The sequence below is a fragment of the Pleurodeles waltl genome, chromosome 4_2 (assembly GCF_031143425.1).
Source record: "Pleurodeles waltl isolate 20211129_DDA chromosome 4_2, aPleWal1.hap1.20221129, whole genome shotgun sequence".
Lineage (NCBI taxonomy): Eukaryota > Metazoa > Chordata > Amphibia > Caudata > Salamandridae > Pleurodeles > Pleurodeles waltl.
In genome coordinates, this window is record NC_090443.1 from 120,413,722 (window position 1) to 120,431,186 (window position 17,465).

The 17,465-nt window shown below is 39.7% G+C and overlaps 1 protein-coding gene across 1 annotated transcript in view; it reads right to left on the reverse strand.

Moving 5' to 3' along the window:
• The window catches only part of TSFM (Ts translation elongation factor, mitochondrial), a 59,253-nt gene that overhangs the window by 30,770 nt on the left and 11,018 nt on the right, over nucleotides 1-17,465 (reverse strand). Inside the window, exon 2 of the mRNA XM_069230919.1 lies at nucleotides 4,256-4,408. Within this exon, the coding sequence (XP_069087020.1) occupies nucleotides 4,256-4,408 (153 nt within the window). The remainder of the gene's footprint in view (nucleotides 1-4,255; nucleotides 4,409-17,465) is intronic.

The window sequence follows — 17,465 nt, forward strand, 5'->3', positions numbered from 1 at the left end:
TGTGACAATTCCTGCCTGGGAGAGGTGTTAGCATCTCCACCCAGTGCAGGCTTTGTTACTGGCCTCAGAGTGACAAAGGCACTCTCCCCATGGGGCCAGCAACATGTCTCGGTTTGTGGCAGGCTGCTAAAACTAGTCAGCCTACACAGATAGTCGGTTAAGTTTCAGGGGGCACCTCTAAGGTGCCCTCTGTGGTGTATTTTACAATAAAATGTACACTGGCATCAGTGTGCATTTATTGTGCTGAGAAGTTTGATACCAAACTTCCCAGTTTTCAGTGTAGCCATTATGGTGCTGTGGAGTTCGTGTTTGACAGACTCCCAGACCATATACTCTTATGGCTACCCTGCACTTACAATGTCTAAGGTTTTGTTTAGACACTGTAGGGGTACCATGCTCATGCACTGGTACCCTCACCTATGGTATAGTGCACCCTGCCTTAGGGCTGTAAGGCCTGCTAGAGGGGTGTCTTACCTATACTGCATAGGCAGTGAGAGGCTGGCATGGCACCCTGAGGGGAGTGCCATGTCGACTTACTCGTTTTGTCCTCACTAGCACACACAAGCTGGTAAGCAGTGTGTCTGTGCTGAGTGAGAGGTCTCCAGGGTGGCATAAGACATGCTGCAGCCCTTAGAGACCTTCCTTGGCATCAGGGCCCTTGGTACTAGAAGTACCAGTTACAAGGGACTTATCTGGATGCCAGGGTCTGCCAATTGTGGATACAAAAGTACAGGTTAGGGAAAGAACACTGGTGCTGGGGCCTGGTTAGCAGGCCTCAGCACACTTTCAATTGTAAACATAGCATCAGCAAAGGCAAAAAGTCAGGGGGCAACCATGCCAAGGAGGCATTTCCTTACAATCATGCTATTGTCATTAGACAATCTGACAAGGGGGGCAATGTAGTAATTCAAGACACCATAAAGTATGTGGCAGAGGGAATGAGACAGCTCAGTGACACTCAGTGTTATGAAGAAATAAGCTGGGGAGATGTCAAACTAATGAATGTAAAATACTATGACATGCTTATTGATTGGAGAGATCAAGGATTGATAGAATGGGATGAATTCCTGTTTCTCAAGTGTGACCATCCAAAGATTCCAATACTCTATCTTCTCCCTAAGATTCACAAGGAGTTAGTCAATCCCCCAGGGAGACCTATAGTTTCAGCTATGGAGTCTCTCCTAGAGAACACATCAAAATATATTGATTATTTTTTACGTCCCTTTGTGGAATCAATACCTTCGTATATAAGGGATACTACACACTTCCTTAAGATTATTGATGACATTCATTGGGAAGATGATTTCCTATTGTTAACATTGGATGTGACCAGCCTTTATACCAGCATAGATCATTCTCTGGGGGTAAAAGCTATTAGACATTTTCTTCGAGCTAGATCATTGTCCTTCTTTTTCCATTCAGAGATGTTGTGTACTATGATAGAATTCTGCCTTAAAAATAATCTGTTTATCTTTGATAACCATCTTTATAGGCAGTTACAAGGGACAGCTATGGGCACCTGCTTTGCCCCCAGCTATGCAAATTTGTTTATGGGCTGGTGGGAGGAGCAGGTGTCAGATAAATTAACCCAATTTGAGTCCAATGTGGTCCTATGGTGTCGTTTCATTGACGATATTTTTGTAATTTGGAGAGGTGATGAGGAAGCAGCTCTACAATTTGTGCGGGATCTAAACACTAATGAGTACAATTTGAGATTTACTGAGCATCTAAACCCGAGGTGTATTGAATTCCTCGATGTTGAAATCGCTGTAAGAGACAACAAATTGGTATCTAAATTGTATAGGAAAACAACAGCTGGTAATAACTTGCTATGTGCTCATAGTGCTCATCCGGGGACTTTGATACGCAGTATACCGTTCGGGGAGCTACTGAGAGCTCGGAGAAACTGTAGTGAGACAGCTGATTTCCAACTAGAATGTGAAGTCATGTGTGAGAGGTTTAGGAAGAGAGGTTATGGGGCGAAGGTTATTGATCAAGCTAGACGGAAAGTTGAATCTTTGAATAGAGCTGATGTCCTGTATGGGACTAAAAGGGGTCGTGTAAAGGAGAATGACTCCATTAGATTCATTACAACTTATAACAATCAGTCATATAAAATACGCACCATTCTAAATAAGAGTTGGCATATTTTACAGACGGACCCCCATCTGACAAGTTGGATTGAAGATAATCCTCAAATAACTTTTAGGAAAAGTAGATCTCTCAAAGACAATCTATGTCGCAACGATGTGACATTGGGAGGTTGCCTACAGAATACCATAGTGGATGGTTTTGTTTGTTGTATGAAATGCAAAGCGTGTAAAACCAGCAATAGCTGCAAGACATTGACTGTTCCAGGTAGATCAGACACCTTTGCAATCAGGGGAAGTTACAATTGTAATACATCTTACTGTGTGTATTGCCTGATATGCCCGTGCAATAAGCTATATGTGGGCAGTACAATTCACAATGCGAAGAAGAGAGTTCTGGAACATAGACGAGCTATTAAAAACTATGATAAGAATTAACCAGTAGCTAGGCATTTCTTTAACCAACACTTTGGCAACAAGAATTTACTTAAGTTTGTAGTCATTGATCAAGTGAAGATCAGCAAAAGGGGTGGTAACAGAGAAAAACTGCTACGTATTTTAGAGTCTAGATATATAATAGACTTTGAGACGTTAGAACCTATCGGGCTGAATTCAAGTGAGGAGTTGAGTATCCATTTAGGGTAGTTATTTGGCATAGAATTTTTGATACAAGGTGAGGAAGTGAGGCGGCATTTTTTAGAATAACACTTTGATTAATGGTGACATGTATGGGAAGATAAAAACAATATTTTTTTGAAAAATATTCAGTGGTTTCTCTTATCATTTGCCACAGTAAAAGAACATGTATATCTGACTATGTAATTTGAAAAGGTCCACTATATGAGTTAGATCTGCTGATATAACATCTAGGGCAGCAAGATATCGTCCAAAGAAATCTTTTTAAAGTATATATGTCCATCAAGATGGTATGTCAATCAATGGTATTCATTCTAAATTTGGTACAAATATTTAATATATTTAAATTACTGAATACCTATAAGGAATATAGCAATACTTAAATGTATTTATACCCACTTGGGCGCTGTAGGATTAAATGGTAATAATGGTATTAATTCCGATTTGGGTGCCAATAGAGGATATAGTTACAATATCTGAGAATATTTATAGTTTTTTAAGAGGATGATTAACTTTATGGAATATTTATATCTTGTATACTTTAATGTTGGATTAACGAATTTTAGAATCTATTAACATCATTTAATATTGTATTCTTCCTTTTAGATTTTATATGTTGAGCAATAACATCATGATACATTTTACGAAAGGATGGCAATGGATATTAGAACAAACTGGAGCAATTTTGTAAAAAAATGGGGTACAAATTAATGTGTGAATCAATTCTTTGGACACTTTAAGATGGCCGCCACACTATGTGTTTTATGGTTGATGTATTTAAGAATTGTCCGTCATCTATGTTTGTGATCAATTTGGTTTTTAAGGTGAGCACTTTAGAAAAAATTTATCCATGAGTAAGGCGGATGCCGAAACGCGTTGGATGTTTCATGCTGGAATAAATTAATTCAAGGAATACTGTATTTTGGAGGTGTCCTGGTTCTCCTGTTATTTCAAGGGAGTGTTTGAAGATATATTAGGGCTTCTCGGAGCCCATCCAGGACCGCTGTATGAGCTCCTGTATTCCGGGACTTGTGTTTGGAATATATATATATATATACACATATATTTCTTTTTTTAAATGATAGTTTCAAACATGAATTTAGGAACATTCGTACTCTCACTGACACAGCAAATAAACCTTCAAATAAATTGTATAATGTACAGCAGCAAGTAACTAAACTTTAATGTTTTGGAACCTATAATATATTGTGCATATCTGACTTAATTTGCACCTTGTTCAGGGTACAGGATCCTAGCCATCTTAAAACAGCTTTTGTTTTGGAGACCATCCACAAATTTGCACCATTTACTCTCCAAAATTGGATTTTTCTTTCTCCTTATGTTTGGTTCGGTGCTTTATTTTACTGTGGTCAGATCAGTGTATTGTGAAATATACAAGACAAAACGAAAAACAGTATACAACCGATTACAGAAACGTACTACTGTGGTAGGCATGTTGTTCCATTTTAATTACAATTATTATACTTAGCATTTTAGGCTTTTCTCTTGTACACATGTGCAGTACCCACCTGCTTAGAATCATTGCTGAACTTTTCTAATGCCTTTTTACAGTTCACAAACGAGTAGCCGGTTCTTTTTCTCAGTTTCACCAGGAGATCTTTATCTGCTGACAAAAGTCTTGTGCCCACGTGAAACAAGGCAGCTGACTGCCATGGCACGACCTGCTTGGAGGCAAACAAAAACACACTGAAGGATCCATCAACAATTATGCAGGAGATTAAATAGGACCACTTTTCTACTGATGTGAAATAAGTTCACATTTAGCATACTCAGGGGCAGCCTACGTTACCCGCTCAAATGCAGTGTCTTTGCAAAGTCTTGAATCTTTTTATTAGTACTGCACTACTCGTGTCATGCCAGGACATTCAAATTCACCGTTCTCAATAAAGTATTAAATCTTTAACTCACTATGAAGTTACCAAATCAGCCTCGTATTCGATAAGCAACTCCTGTCAAGTTTCACTCTGCTTAAGAGTTAAAAAAAATATAGCTTAGTCTACAAAAGTGTGAAGCAAACAATACTTTTGAAACCAAAAGACTCAAGAGCTTAGGGTGGTACGCCACATATCATTTCGCTGTTAAGCCTTTCCTTCCTCATGGTGGAGCATTTTTTTGAGGCAGTTCGCGCTTCAAGCTTCATAACTTTCTTTTCCACAAAAGATACCCAAACATCCTTTATTCCACTCATATTGGAGATAATCAGGGAGAAAAACCAAACTACGGCAATATTTAGATTTTGTTAAAAACAGGGCAAAATGTGCTGTGCAAGAATGTGTTTTTTTTTTTTACAAGCAACATAAATATTGCTGTGCCTTAATAGCACCTTACCAGGTTTTGGAAACAGGAAGAGTAGGTAAAAAAAAAAATCGTAGCTTTTGTAATTATCTAAATTGTGATCACCTTGGGGGTACAGAGGGTTTGCTGAGAAAAAGTGATAGGCAAGAATGTTTTTTTTCTAAATGTGGCATCAGGAAAAGGGTTGCTGTTCTGGTATAGCCTTCTTCTTCCTGGCTTTTTAAAAAACAGGCAGAGCGGGAGAAGATATTTTTTCCACCACAGTTTTTGCAATTTGATCCGTGTAGTGAGTATTTACCATTTTTATGGTTTCTATCTATTGCAGTCCGTGAGGCAAACATATGCGAATCCAGAATGCTGGCTATTTAAAAAGACTGGTCAAAGTTATGACTTTAGTAATGAATGAGTATTTTGTGTGATGCTCAGTGGGGAAAAAAGAAATACTAAATAAGGTTTTCATCTGTAAGTTTTTGCATTGAGGGTCGATCCATGAAGTTAATTTACCTTTATATCAGGACTCTTCCAGTCACAGTTTTTTATATATATATATATATATATTTATTTTATGTAAGATGTCCAAAACCCCATATCATGCAGGGCAATCAACCGAGTTATCGCTTACAATATTTTGTTGTGTATTCACCAAGCATCAACTTCATAAGGAAAAATCTAATAAAAATGGGAACACAATGCAGTTTTCAAATATATCCAAGAATGTGAGATTAGGGAGCTGGGTTTTTTGTTCCACTCTCAATTCTGGACTACCCATAATTCTAGAACATCCTCTGTGTATTTCACAAAATGTGTCTTTCTGTGCACACAAACTTGTAACCGAAAGTCAAAAAATATAAAGACAATACAGAACAAATGTCCTACCAATCTGCGTTCCCACACTTCTCCCGAAAAACGTTTTATTCCAAATGAGTGGGTGGACCTATGGGGCAGTACAGGAAAGGCCCCAAAACGTGACCAGTGAAGAGCAGAAGCTATGTCTGGACAACTAAGGCTTTTGTGGCAATAGCTGCATGATGCATTTCGGCCTAATGTCATCCAACACTCAAATAAACTTACCAACTAAAGATATTTCTGAAAAACTAGAGACTGACGAGTCTATAATGTAGTGTCTTGTATGGATCCCACCACCATTTTTTCATATCCAAAATGACCTATGAATGTCAAACTTTTAGGTGAAATCAAAAAATTTCCTCAAATCACCTAAATGGAAACTACCAGAATCCTCAATAAATGCAAAAATGTCCTACCATCCAGCACTCCCCCAATAAATGTAGAGGCCGAGAAATGAACTATGGAAATGTCAAGACTTTTGCTTTGAAGTTACATTGATTCTTGGAAAGTGTGTAGTTATGGTATAGAGGCCGCGGATTGGCTGGCATGGAGGGAAACCTAGCAGCCCTATACATTTCTGAAAACCAGTCACTCAAAGAAGTCCATGATGGTTTAGCTTGACTAGATCCCATTACTCTTTCACAATAAATGCCTTGCAAATATCACACTTTTAGAACAAATATATATTTCTTCACATTTCTGTGACAGAAATGTTATGATAACGGCCCTCCACAAATACTGCCACACAAGGGTAGAGGATTATCTTGTGCTTTATGTATTAGTCCTAATGGGGCACAGGAAACATGGCGGTCCCTCGCCAGCCTCTGGGTAACTGTCATTTCAGAACCCTCAGCTGGTCGTTCCAATCATTGGGATTCCAAGCATGCAACACATGTTGGGAATTACTCAAGTACAACATATCCCCTTTATATAAACACAGTACATTTTGCCAAACTAATTCAAACATAAAATCTTGCATATGAAAGGAAATCAAATATATATTGGTAAACCAATATACATGCTATAACTTATTTGGAAGATACCTACTCCTCTAGCTACAAGTAAAACACATAACATAATCATGCAAATATTTTAGAATATTACGACACATTGGAGTTACCTCTCTGGTTTGCATTCCATGACCAACATCCAATGTCTGACTACAGTTCTCTCCTATTGTTTTATTACTCTTCAATAATTCAACTTTCCTTTTCTCCCCATTGTTGCTTCTACTGTAGAGAGTTACTTTCCTTTTATTCCACTGTTCATCATTCTCCAACACAACACAGAAGTCAATCCCTTCCTTCACTTTGTATGGTCCACGGAATGTTTTAAGACCACCTTCCACACGCCCAGATATTATTTTCACTAAATCTCACTTTTATATGCCACTTTTCAAATTAACCTTCTGGATAGGTGTTTCCACCTCACCTTTACCGTCAAACAATGCAGACATCCAAGCAGGATTCATTTTCGTGCCTGCCTTCTTTCCTCTCATTACCTCAAAAGGTATCTTGTACGTTTTGAAATGCAATAAGCCCACACTAAATCGTACACTATTGTACGCACATTCTTTCCACTGCTTAATTCCATTAGAATAACGCCTTTCACCGTCTGATTACATCTTTCAACTATTCCATTTGCCTGTGGATTATAGAAAGAGGTGTGAGAGTGACATATCCCACATGATTTTAGAAATTTCTCCATCTCAATTGAAACTAATTTTGTCCCAGTATATGCAATCAATCTTACAGGGCAACCTTCCTCCCGAAAGATTTAATAGTGTTTCCAGTATTGATTTCCCTCAAGAACTTGACAATCAACCACTTCAAATGAATATCCTCTATCACTAGTGCACATTTCAAATTACATCCAACCCCACCTAATGGGCCAATAAAGTCCATGCAAATGGTATGCCAAGCTTTTCCAGGGTCTGGTATTTCGCTTAATTTATCTTGCTCATCACTTCAAACATTTCTTCACCTTCCTTACAATCTATACATCTTTCTACCCAAATCATCCACATCTCTATCGGTACCAGGCCACTACAATTTTTCCAAAGATGTTCTTTTGGCTAGAGTTTGACCTAATTTACGTCTTACAACCTCAGGAGGAATAAAACTGTCCCCCTTCACAACAATGTCAATGACAATTCTTCTAACACCTTTATAAATGGTCTAATATGTATACTCACTGTACATTCGCATCTCCCTCCTCCTTTGATAATTTTATTTACCCCCTTCATGACTGCATCATCTTCCATACTCTTACACCATTCTTCTTGTAATTCTATGCCTTGGGTACACTTTACTACATCATCAACACTCACCACCATTCCTTCTTTTTCACATTTTTTTACATGTTCCTTGACTACTTCCTGCCAATCCTGTGGTAGACAGGCTAGACAATCTGTCTGGACATTACGCCACCCCAGAATATATTCAACAGTAAGTTGATATTCTTGCAGCCGTGTTGCTAATCTCACCTTGTGTTGAATGGGAACTGCATAATTTCTCAACACAATCTTATGCGCATATCCCTTTGGGTTCTCCTAATCTATCAGTAAAGACTTCCTTATTTTCCTCTAAACACTTTTAAAGTGTCATGTCTTCTACTAACATAACTCGATTTTGTGCTCTTGGGTCTACTTAAATGTGCAAGTCGTATTCATAATACCAGCCTAAAATTGGTGGACCACTAACCGCTACATAAACTTTTTCCTCTATCTGTCTTTTTTGGAATTCAATTTTTATTAACATGTAACCACTTATGTCTATCGTTTCTCACTGGTAACCATCTGGATTAGTGTCTAAATACTCTTCATGGATAACTTCTACTCTAGACTTGGATCCAGTTTTACACATGCGTGCAAAATGCCCCCTTCTCCCAATTTTCATACATTCTTTTTCTAACGTAAAATACAACTCACTCTGTGTTATGAAATTTGCTTCCACGCTCTTTGCACACCTTATTATTAGATTTGCCAATATTGCTGCATGTACTTTTGTTATTAGACTTATGCATTCTCTAAGTATTTGCCAAAACATCACTATCTCTTTTAATTACACTATTAACGTCAGCTCAAGCTTAATTTCCTTTGTCCTTCCTTTCCATTTCCCTCATGCAATATTCAGACTGTTCTACTATCTTCGCTATATCAATAGCATCTTTTAATGTCGGGGTCTTTGCTGCCCACTGCCTTTTTTGCATTTTCCTGCTTCAACACTCTACGATCAATTGGTCGCATATTTATTCCTCTGTCATTTTCCCAAACTAGCATTTGACAGACAGTTCTCTTAATCTTGAAACAAACTTATCTATACTTTCTCCTATCCCTTGTGGTTGGGTATAAAACTTGTGCCTTGTCATAACATTATTAACTTCTTTCGCAAATCTTTTCTGCAATCTTTTCATTGCTTCTTTGAATACATCTGACACTTGTTGCCCATCCTGGTCTACCACGGGCAAATATCTGAATATACATTGTCCTTCTAGTCCCAAAGTGCTGAGAAGTATTGCTTTATTTCTTGCAGGTCGTAAATCTTGGCCGTCTAATGCTACCAAATAATTTTCAAACATATCCACCCACTCTTCCCATGGAATAGGTGGATTACCTGACTGGGTAAGGAATAAAAGGTAGTGGTACTATTCCTTGGTTGTTGTTTGCCATTATAACGATTATTAATATAAATGTCTTAATACTTTTCTTAAAATGAAATTATGTTGTTTTACACAATAGTCGTCAGTGTTGCTGATAATTCTTTATGTTGTGCTTATCACTTGGCTTATATCTCTTGCCCAAGATATTGTGTGTTGTTGACTGGATTTATGAGTGTGCCTGTCGCTGATGGACAAGCACTGACAAAAAAATCTCTTGTAAACTCAAGTGGTTTCCCTGCAGTTTGTTATACATTTGTTCCCGAATTCCCAATATGGTGCCACGATGTCGCTATGCATCTTGTTTTTGCGGGAAATAGAGCTTATTGTTATGCAATGTGGCTGCACGTATGTTTTTATAGTCGAACCCTCATGTTGCTCAAAAATGAAACGCCAGCTTCTGCTCCGTAAGTGCTTGCCTGCCAATGCTAAACTTTACTAATGCGCCTTACTCCTAATACAAATTATCTGTTGTCGGAAGCATGGGTTGTTTTCTAATGGTTCTGAGTTCGGTATTTACTTCTTCGTCATGTTGGTGGGTTCGTTGCTCCTTTGTTACAGCTGGCACTCGTCTCCAATGTTACAATCACGGCCCTCCACAAATACTGCCACACAAGGGTAGAGAGTATTGTGTGCTTTATTTCTTAGTCTTAACGGAGCACAGAAAACATGGCGCTCCCTCGCCAGCATTCGGGTAACTGTCACTTCAAAAGCCTCTGCTGGTCTTACAAATCACTGGAATTCCCAGCATGCGACATGCTGGCAATTCCTCAAGTACAAGACAAATGTTCTGAAATTCACAGGGACCAGCAAAAATTATACCTCTCAGGGTTTCACATTTCTCCTTTTAAAAGCACAGTACCTACACTTGTGTGGGTGCACCGATTGCCAGAGCCACTGGCATTTTGCGATCCCACGACTTTTTTTGCATACTTATGGATTTGCCACATTGGACTCTTAACCAATCATCTGGCACATTATCTATAGATTTTATTTTTTATTTTTTTTAAAAGGTTGTTTCCAGCTCAAAAGGACAAAAGCTTCTAAAAAACGTGGCAATATGTGTTTGCATGCAGCTAAATGCCTTTCACAAAGGTTAACTGGTCATCTTTCATTTGCTTATTTCTGTACTTATTAAACTGATACCAGTGAGGTGAAATCTTTGCCCAGACAGTGGTACTATGTGCACAAACACAAAACAATAAAGTAATACGGTCAAAAATGTGCTGTATTGTGCCATGTAATTTGCCGACGTTTGCTGCATAATTTAGTGTTTCACTGCCACATAAGTCCAGTGGCCCTGCCTATTGCCCAAGACAAGAACGGCCCAGAAAAAAAATGCGTAAACCTTACGACTTTTATATTTAAATTACATTGACTCTTTGGATGCAAGCAGCTGCTGTATTTGGGCCCAGGGTTGGCTGGCACACACAGAAACCTACCAATCCCAGATGTTTCTAGCAACTTGACACTTGGGAGAGTTCTGGATGGTGTAGCTTCCCTGGATCCCACTACTTTTTGTTACCCCGATTGTTCTGCCAACTCAAACATTGGCTAAAATAACATAACTTCTGCATATTTTTAGGGAAAGTTTTGAACTCCGTGGGGATCGACAAAGGTCCTACCACTGAGCATTCCTACACTTCTGCCAATAAAAAATTAGTTCCCTACGTGTTTGGGTGGACCAATCACCTGGGATAAGAAACAGCCCAAACAAACAGCGGCAATGTTAAGAATTTTGCTTTGAAGTTACATTGATCCTTAGGAACTGAGTTGCTGCTGTATTTGACACATGGCTGAAACCAAAGACCAAGGATAATCCAGGGTAGTATGGTTTGCACTGGTCCAAGTACATTTTCTTACCTAGAATGTCGGACACACTTCAATGCTATGCCCACAATAACCCAATTTATTCTCTCTTACCAAGTGGATGACCGGGGTTGGGCAATACCCACTGAATACTACCAAACCCTGGCATTCTGAAATCTAGATATTCCTGGGAATCTCCAGAGTGGCGAGTCTTGAATGGATCCCAGGTTTTCCTACCCAGAATTTCCAGCAAATGTCAAAGACTGAGTGAAGAAATTTATTTTGGTCCATTCCAGTCCTGTGGAATAAGCCATCCCACAAATGTGGGATATTATTTTTATCAGATGTGTGGAAACGCTGGATAGCAGGACTTTTGAGGTGGGCTAAAAGTTTCAGAGTTTCCTGTCAAATCAATAGGGGGAAATTGTCTTTTTTCCACTCATCCTTTGATATTTGCACTGCATTCTAGATAGAAAAAGTTGAGTGAATCCATGCAAGCAAAACCAATCTGACTTCCTTGCCATTTCTTATAATTCAGATACCATGTGAAGATAAGCTTCGCTGGGTGTTGAAACCTCAGGCCTAAATACTGCAGCTCCACATCTTCCAAAAGTAAAAACAAATTGGGGGTTTAGGCAGTGTGTTTGGGTTTGTAAATATGCAGGGCAGGGATCCACACATGCCACAGGTTGACAGATTGGTGGTAAATTCTCCAACATGCCTCCTAGAGGGACAGAAAGACTGCATGTGCTCCGAGGGTCAAGCAGTGCGGCGGATGCCAGTGCATGCCAAGCCCCACCACTTATCTTGATGGCTAGTGTCACTTTCTAAACCCCTGGAGTGGACCGATTAGGTGGTGCATCCTCCTAGCTGTCGCACTTGTGGAAAGGGGACAGTAAGACTGCTGTGGTTCTTAATTGGAAAGGGAGTAATATGCCATACCTGGGCACCCCTACCCTCCACATTGTGTCTAGTGGGCAGAACCCTGCTCGGGGATTCCTCTCCTATGGTGATGCCCAAGCAGAGATATACTGGGCAGGGGTAACACTAGAAAGGGAAGATTATCCCGTTCCTGACTATATCTCTCCCACATTAGTCTGTGCTTGAGGGTTAAGCTGTGGCCCCCACCTCTGCCTCCTGTACCGATTACAGTGAAAGCAGCGAAGCTTAAGGCTCTGGCAGTGTTCACTCTGATGATTTTAGTGCACTGATGCAAACAAAAGAAGCTCTTCTCCCTCAAACCTAAGTGTCGCGTGAACAGGAAAAATCTCTAATGTGTGTACCAGAGGTATTCCTAGCCAGTGGTAATAGCACAATATAGGCAGTGTTCAGGATGTGTCCATCACATGTTAGCACATAAGCAATTGTGATGGTGGTCTCTAATTTTAGCAGAGCATTTGAAGTGAAATATTTGTATCTACAAGAGACAGCCTATTTCACTAGCTCAAATGCAGGTTTTAAGGCATCATTTTCATAAATTAGTTAAGTAAAATACTATGTCAACCACGGTTTTAAAACATTACAAACTCATTCACAGTTCAGCATAAACATGAGTGAGGTACCTAGGACTCATGAAATCAAAGCATTCATACGTTTATAGTGATAAATGTTTCCATTTGACGAGTTGGGTGGTGTGGGTGAGACTTGCAATTAAGTAGCACTGCCCCTGTGGTTGACGCAAATCCAAGGGCTTTGTCCCTTTGCTCCCCCAAAAAAGGGAATTTCCTTTGGTTACTACACCCATGTAAACAGACATCTGCAACAAAAAGAGACAAGGATATCATCGAACCAATAATGGGAAAGGGGCATGTCTGTATGGCGTCCTGTATTCTGCTTGTTCCAAAATCACCTCATAACAAATTAGCACAGCCCTCATGCTCTCAGCAGTCCAAGTACACTGGAAAATCATGCTTGTGTCTTTCACAGAGTCACCCAGAACTAAATAGTCCTCTCCAACTAACACGTAAAACTTAGGTTTTTATAGTATTTCACCAGCTAAACAAAATTTCCCTTAGTGGGGTGATTAGCATGAGAAATATACTAGTGAGCGCCGGGCGTGAGACTTTCACAATGCAAGTGTACGTGTGTTGGTAAAAAAAAACATTACTAATAACTAAAATACATCATCTATGAACATACATAAAAACATCAGGAACTGGCAAACTTTTGTAATAAAAAGTATAAGAACCCTACCAGTGGAGGAGGGTTTGTAGGATATAAACCATAAATGAAACATGGAAAATCACAATACCGCCGATGAGGGTATTTGGAATGTGAAACATTTACATAAAAGAATAACCAAAAAGTGTCTATGCAATATATATCATCATCTTTATTACTACCGTCTATAATCGAAGTGAAGAGAACAGTGTTGACAAATGCACATTTATGGTCACTCAAAGAGAACAGCAGATAAAAGCGTAATAATTTTGGCATAGAGCAGGTACAAAAGCAAAAAGCAATAAGCAATGCTTAAAATGGTGGAGGCTCCTATGCAAAAATAAAACAAAGCAGTGAGCTGCAGTATTAAAATAAGGGACTGCAGCAGAGAATAAGGGCCTGATTACGACCTTGGCGGATGGGATACTCTGCCACAAAGGTGACGGATACCCATCTCGCGGTTTTACAAGTTCCATAGAATATAATGGAATTTGTAATGCGGCGGATGGGATATTCGTCACGTTTGTTGCGGAGTATGCCATCTGCCAAGATCGTAATCAGGCCCTAAATTCGGCAAATTAAATATTCAACTAAACAGACTTTGGCGTGTGAGGCACAAAACATGAAATGTCCACTCCTCTAAAGTAAAATTGGGATTTAACTCAGACGAAAATAAAGCCACTGATGTGGATTAGGTACGGTGGAAGAAGAATTTACCTCCACATCAAATAAACTCCAGATCTGATTTCCACTGTCAAAGATGGTGACTGTAAATTCAAGAAATAATGTTGCAAAAGGCGGGGAAGCTCTTTAAGCAGGCTCTGTAGGTGGTATAGGCAGCACAGAACCAATCTGACAATATATGTAGTCGTGGCGTTCTTCTGGCACACACAGGGCCGAGGATGCAGAAGTGACCCTCTCGTAGGCAGAGTGAAGGCTTTACATTCATTGGATGAATTGGAGCAGAACCACCAGCACATTCTAACTAAGGCTTCACAGTCACCCAGAGAAACATGCAGCATAACCTCAGACTGTGGCAGCAACTAAAAACCGGTTGGACACATGGTGCTGCTTCCAGTGTAAAGAAAGCAAACGTGTAGCGTTTAAAAGTGTCTGAGCTAGTGCTTAATTTGTAACATGAGTGCCGGTGTCCAGAGCACTGCTCAAAAGACTGCAGCGGATGCAATTGGATGTCCCTGGGCCAAGTACCAAGCTTGAGTAGTCCAGCATCCAATTTAGGCCTCTTTAATCCACTGCCAGATGCTTCATGCCCCTTTTTCTCACTCTTGCAGGGTCCTCCTTTCTCCCTTGTTGAAGGTTTTTCAGTCTTATATTTCTTCTTTCCTGTGTGTGTGTGTGTGTGTGTTTTCTACCCTCTGTTCCTCTCGGGGAATGTCCGATACAGAAAATAGGTGCCCGCTGTCCCCACCAACCCCAAAAATGAGTGCCTGTAGAGCCACCGCCAAACACCGGTTCGAATTAAGTACTTGACTGAGCAGATCAACAGGTTGGCGGTGCCACGCCGCTGGATACGAGATGCTCATTTTCAAATTAGTAGCACAAATAGGCCCATGGCAGCAATCAACAACTAAACAAGCAAATGTGCAGAAACTAAACTTTAAGTTATACCTCCAAATGTTGAGGAGACACTGCCATAGTCCTAAAAACATGGGCTAGTCCAGTGCAAGTTGTCTTTTAAGACCGAGATGATCTAGTGATAATTTGATGCCCCCAAATAGTTTCAGCACTAAATCTGCAAAATAGTTGTGATATGTAGTACAAAGCAGCTCTGAAATGTCAGTAGCTCACAATGTATTCAACGGAAAAATCTATTTAAAGTAAGAGCAATATCCTTTTTTTGGTTAAATGGCCAAACAGCTTTGAGAGTGTATCAATGTTCATTGAAACTGAATCAATATCAGGCTTATTGATAACAGAAAACACACTGCCAGGTGGTAAGAATATGTGTACCGCGCAACAGCGAAGAAGCGCTAAAACAGTAAGCGCATACTCTATAGCCACAAAGGCCCCAGCAAGAATAGTTCTCTTACACGAGATGGGGCCATTTAGGAGAAAAAAGTATTGTTGAATTAAAATGTGGAAAGTGTTGTTGATTGCACATTGTACCCTAGGTCCATCAAATTCTCATTGTACAGTAACAGAGCCACAAATCAAGGTGTGGCCAATAGGATTCTCACATGTGATTTCCTAATTAAACAGTGCATAGTAACATAAACCATGGCACTCAATCGGTAGCCTCCAGTAATGGTGCAGACATGCATTCTGAATCTTAAATTCTACTGTGAAACATGCTGTATGCTTGAACAAAAATACTGGAAATATTATGCCATGCGCAAGCCAGGAAGTTTACGGTGCTTCAAGGGGAATATTTGGGTCAAAGTTTAATTTGCTGCATACACACTGTGTACAGATCTCGTGGCACGCTGATTAAAATTGAGAGTGTAGAGCACAAACTGAGTGCAATCCTTTATTAAATTCCAGGACATTTTATGCATTTTAAGATTCTAACTCCCAATTCAACTCTGTAGTAACACTGTCTTACAAATTCTCTGCCTCCAGTGAGTGCAAATCTTCCTTAACTGCTGTAAATACAGAACTGATCCCCGAGACAGCACATAACGTTTGATTGCATATTGATTTCTTTAAAACATTACATGTGTTGCTTTTGTGAATATGAGGAATATGGTGAAACGGAGTATTTATCAGTTGTTTTCGTTTTCATGGAATTACACTGAAATGTAGTTATATTTAGCACAGCTGTGACTGTGAGCGTATAGAAGTGAGATTTAATAGAGAGCGTCTGAACCAACGTCTTGAAAAGTTTTAAAACAGAACATATAGTAATATAAACATTGGTTCACCTAGGATCTGATCAGCTTGCAAATGGACCTGGAAACTGAGGGGTGATAACTAGATGTTAATAGCACTGTCTAATTTGATATATTACCTTCCATCTTCTCAACCTGCCAATCTGAGTTGGCACTGTAATTCATAAACATATTGTGTGTGTGGGGGGGGGGGGGGGGGGGGTAATCAACCAAAAGCACTGAGGTAGAGCTAACTAAACACAACACCCTCTTAATGGCCCATGTGCATCTCAAGAGGAAGCCATGGCCTGGGGCGCTGTTAGTGTTCTAAGCAAAGTGTATTGACAACTAGGCAGAAGGACAGGGGCCTGGCACGTTGCTGGTCAAGTCAATCCAAATGTAAAAATTATCCACCATGGGTAAACAGGCTTCATGAGGAAAATTTAAAGGATCAGGCATGCAAACACAAGTAAGGACACTTTTTCTGACATTTCCATTAACGGAATGCAAAGCGCTTAAGTATGGTACATAAACTTCTACTTTTTCCTCCTCAGCTGCTAAGTTCTATTTATGTTCCAGATAAATAGAAATGTCAATGAAACTGGGACAGAACCCAAAGAAAACAGACAACTGTGATGGCCCATAGCAGTGAGACTCACTAACACTTCTTCTCATCTTACTGTTTCCTTTAGCAATATATCCAGCATTCCTAAAACCTACATTTAATTCCCAAGACTCAGTAAATAGCCCACTAGCCCCTTATCTTCATACAGACTTGGAAACTAGTGGTAGCAGGCCAAGAGAGAAATTATGCTCCAAACCGTAAGCTCAGACTGTCTCAGAGTGCTATACTAAGAATAGGAACGAGAAACAAGAATGGATCATCTCTAATAAGCTGGCGGCTCTTTATGTCAGATACTGAAGGCGATATTAAAGGCTTTAAAATGTCAAATGGACACACTTGAGTAGGTGAAACTGTTACAAACCTTAGCAACATAGGTCTCTTCAACTGACCATATACTAGGCACATTTAAGTTTCCTTTAGGTAAGAGTTTAGGATGCTAGCTTCGGTTTGCCACTGCTTCCCTCTAGCCACCTACATGGGGCTACTGAAACAATTATT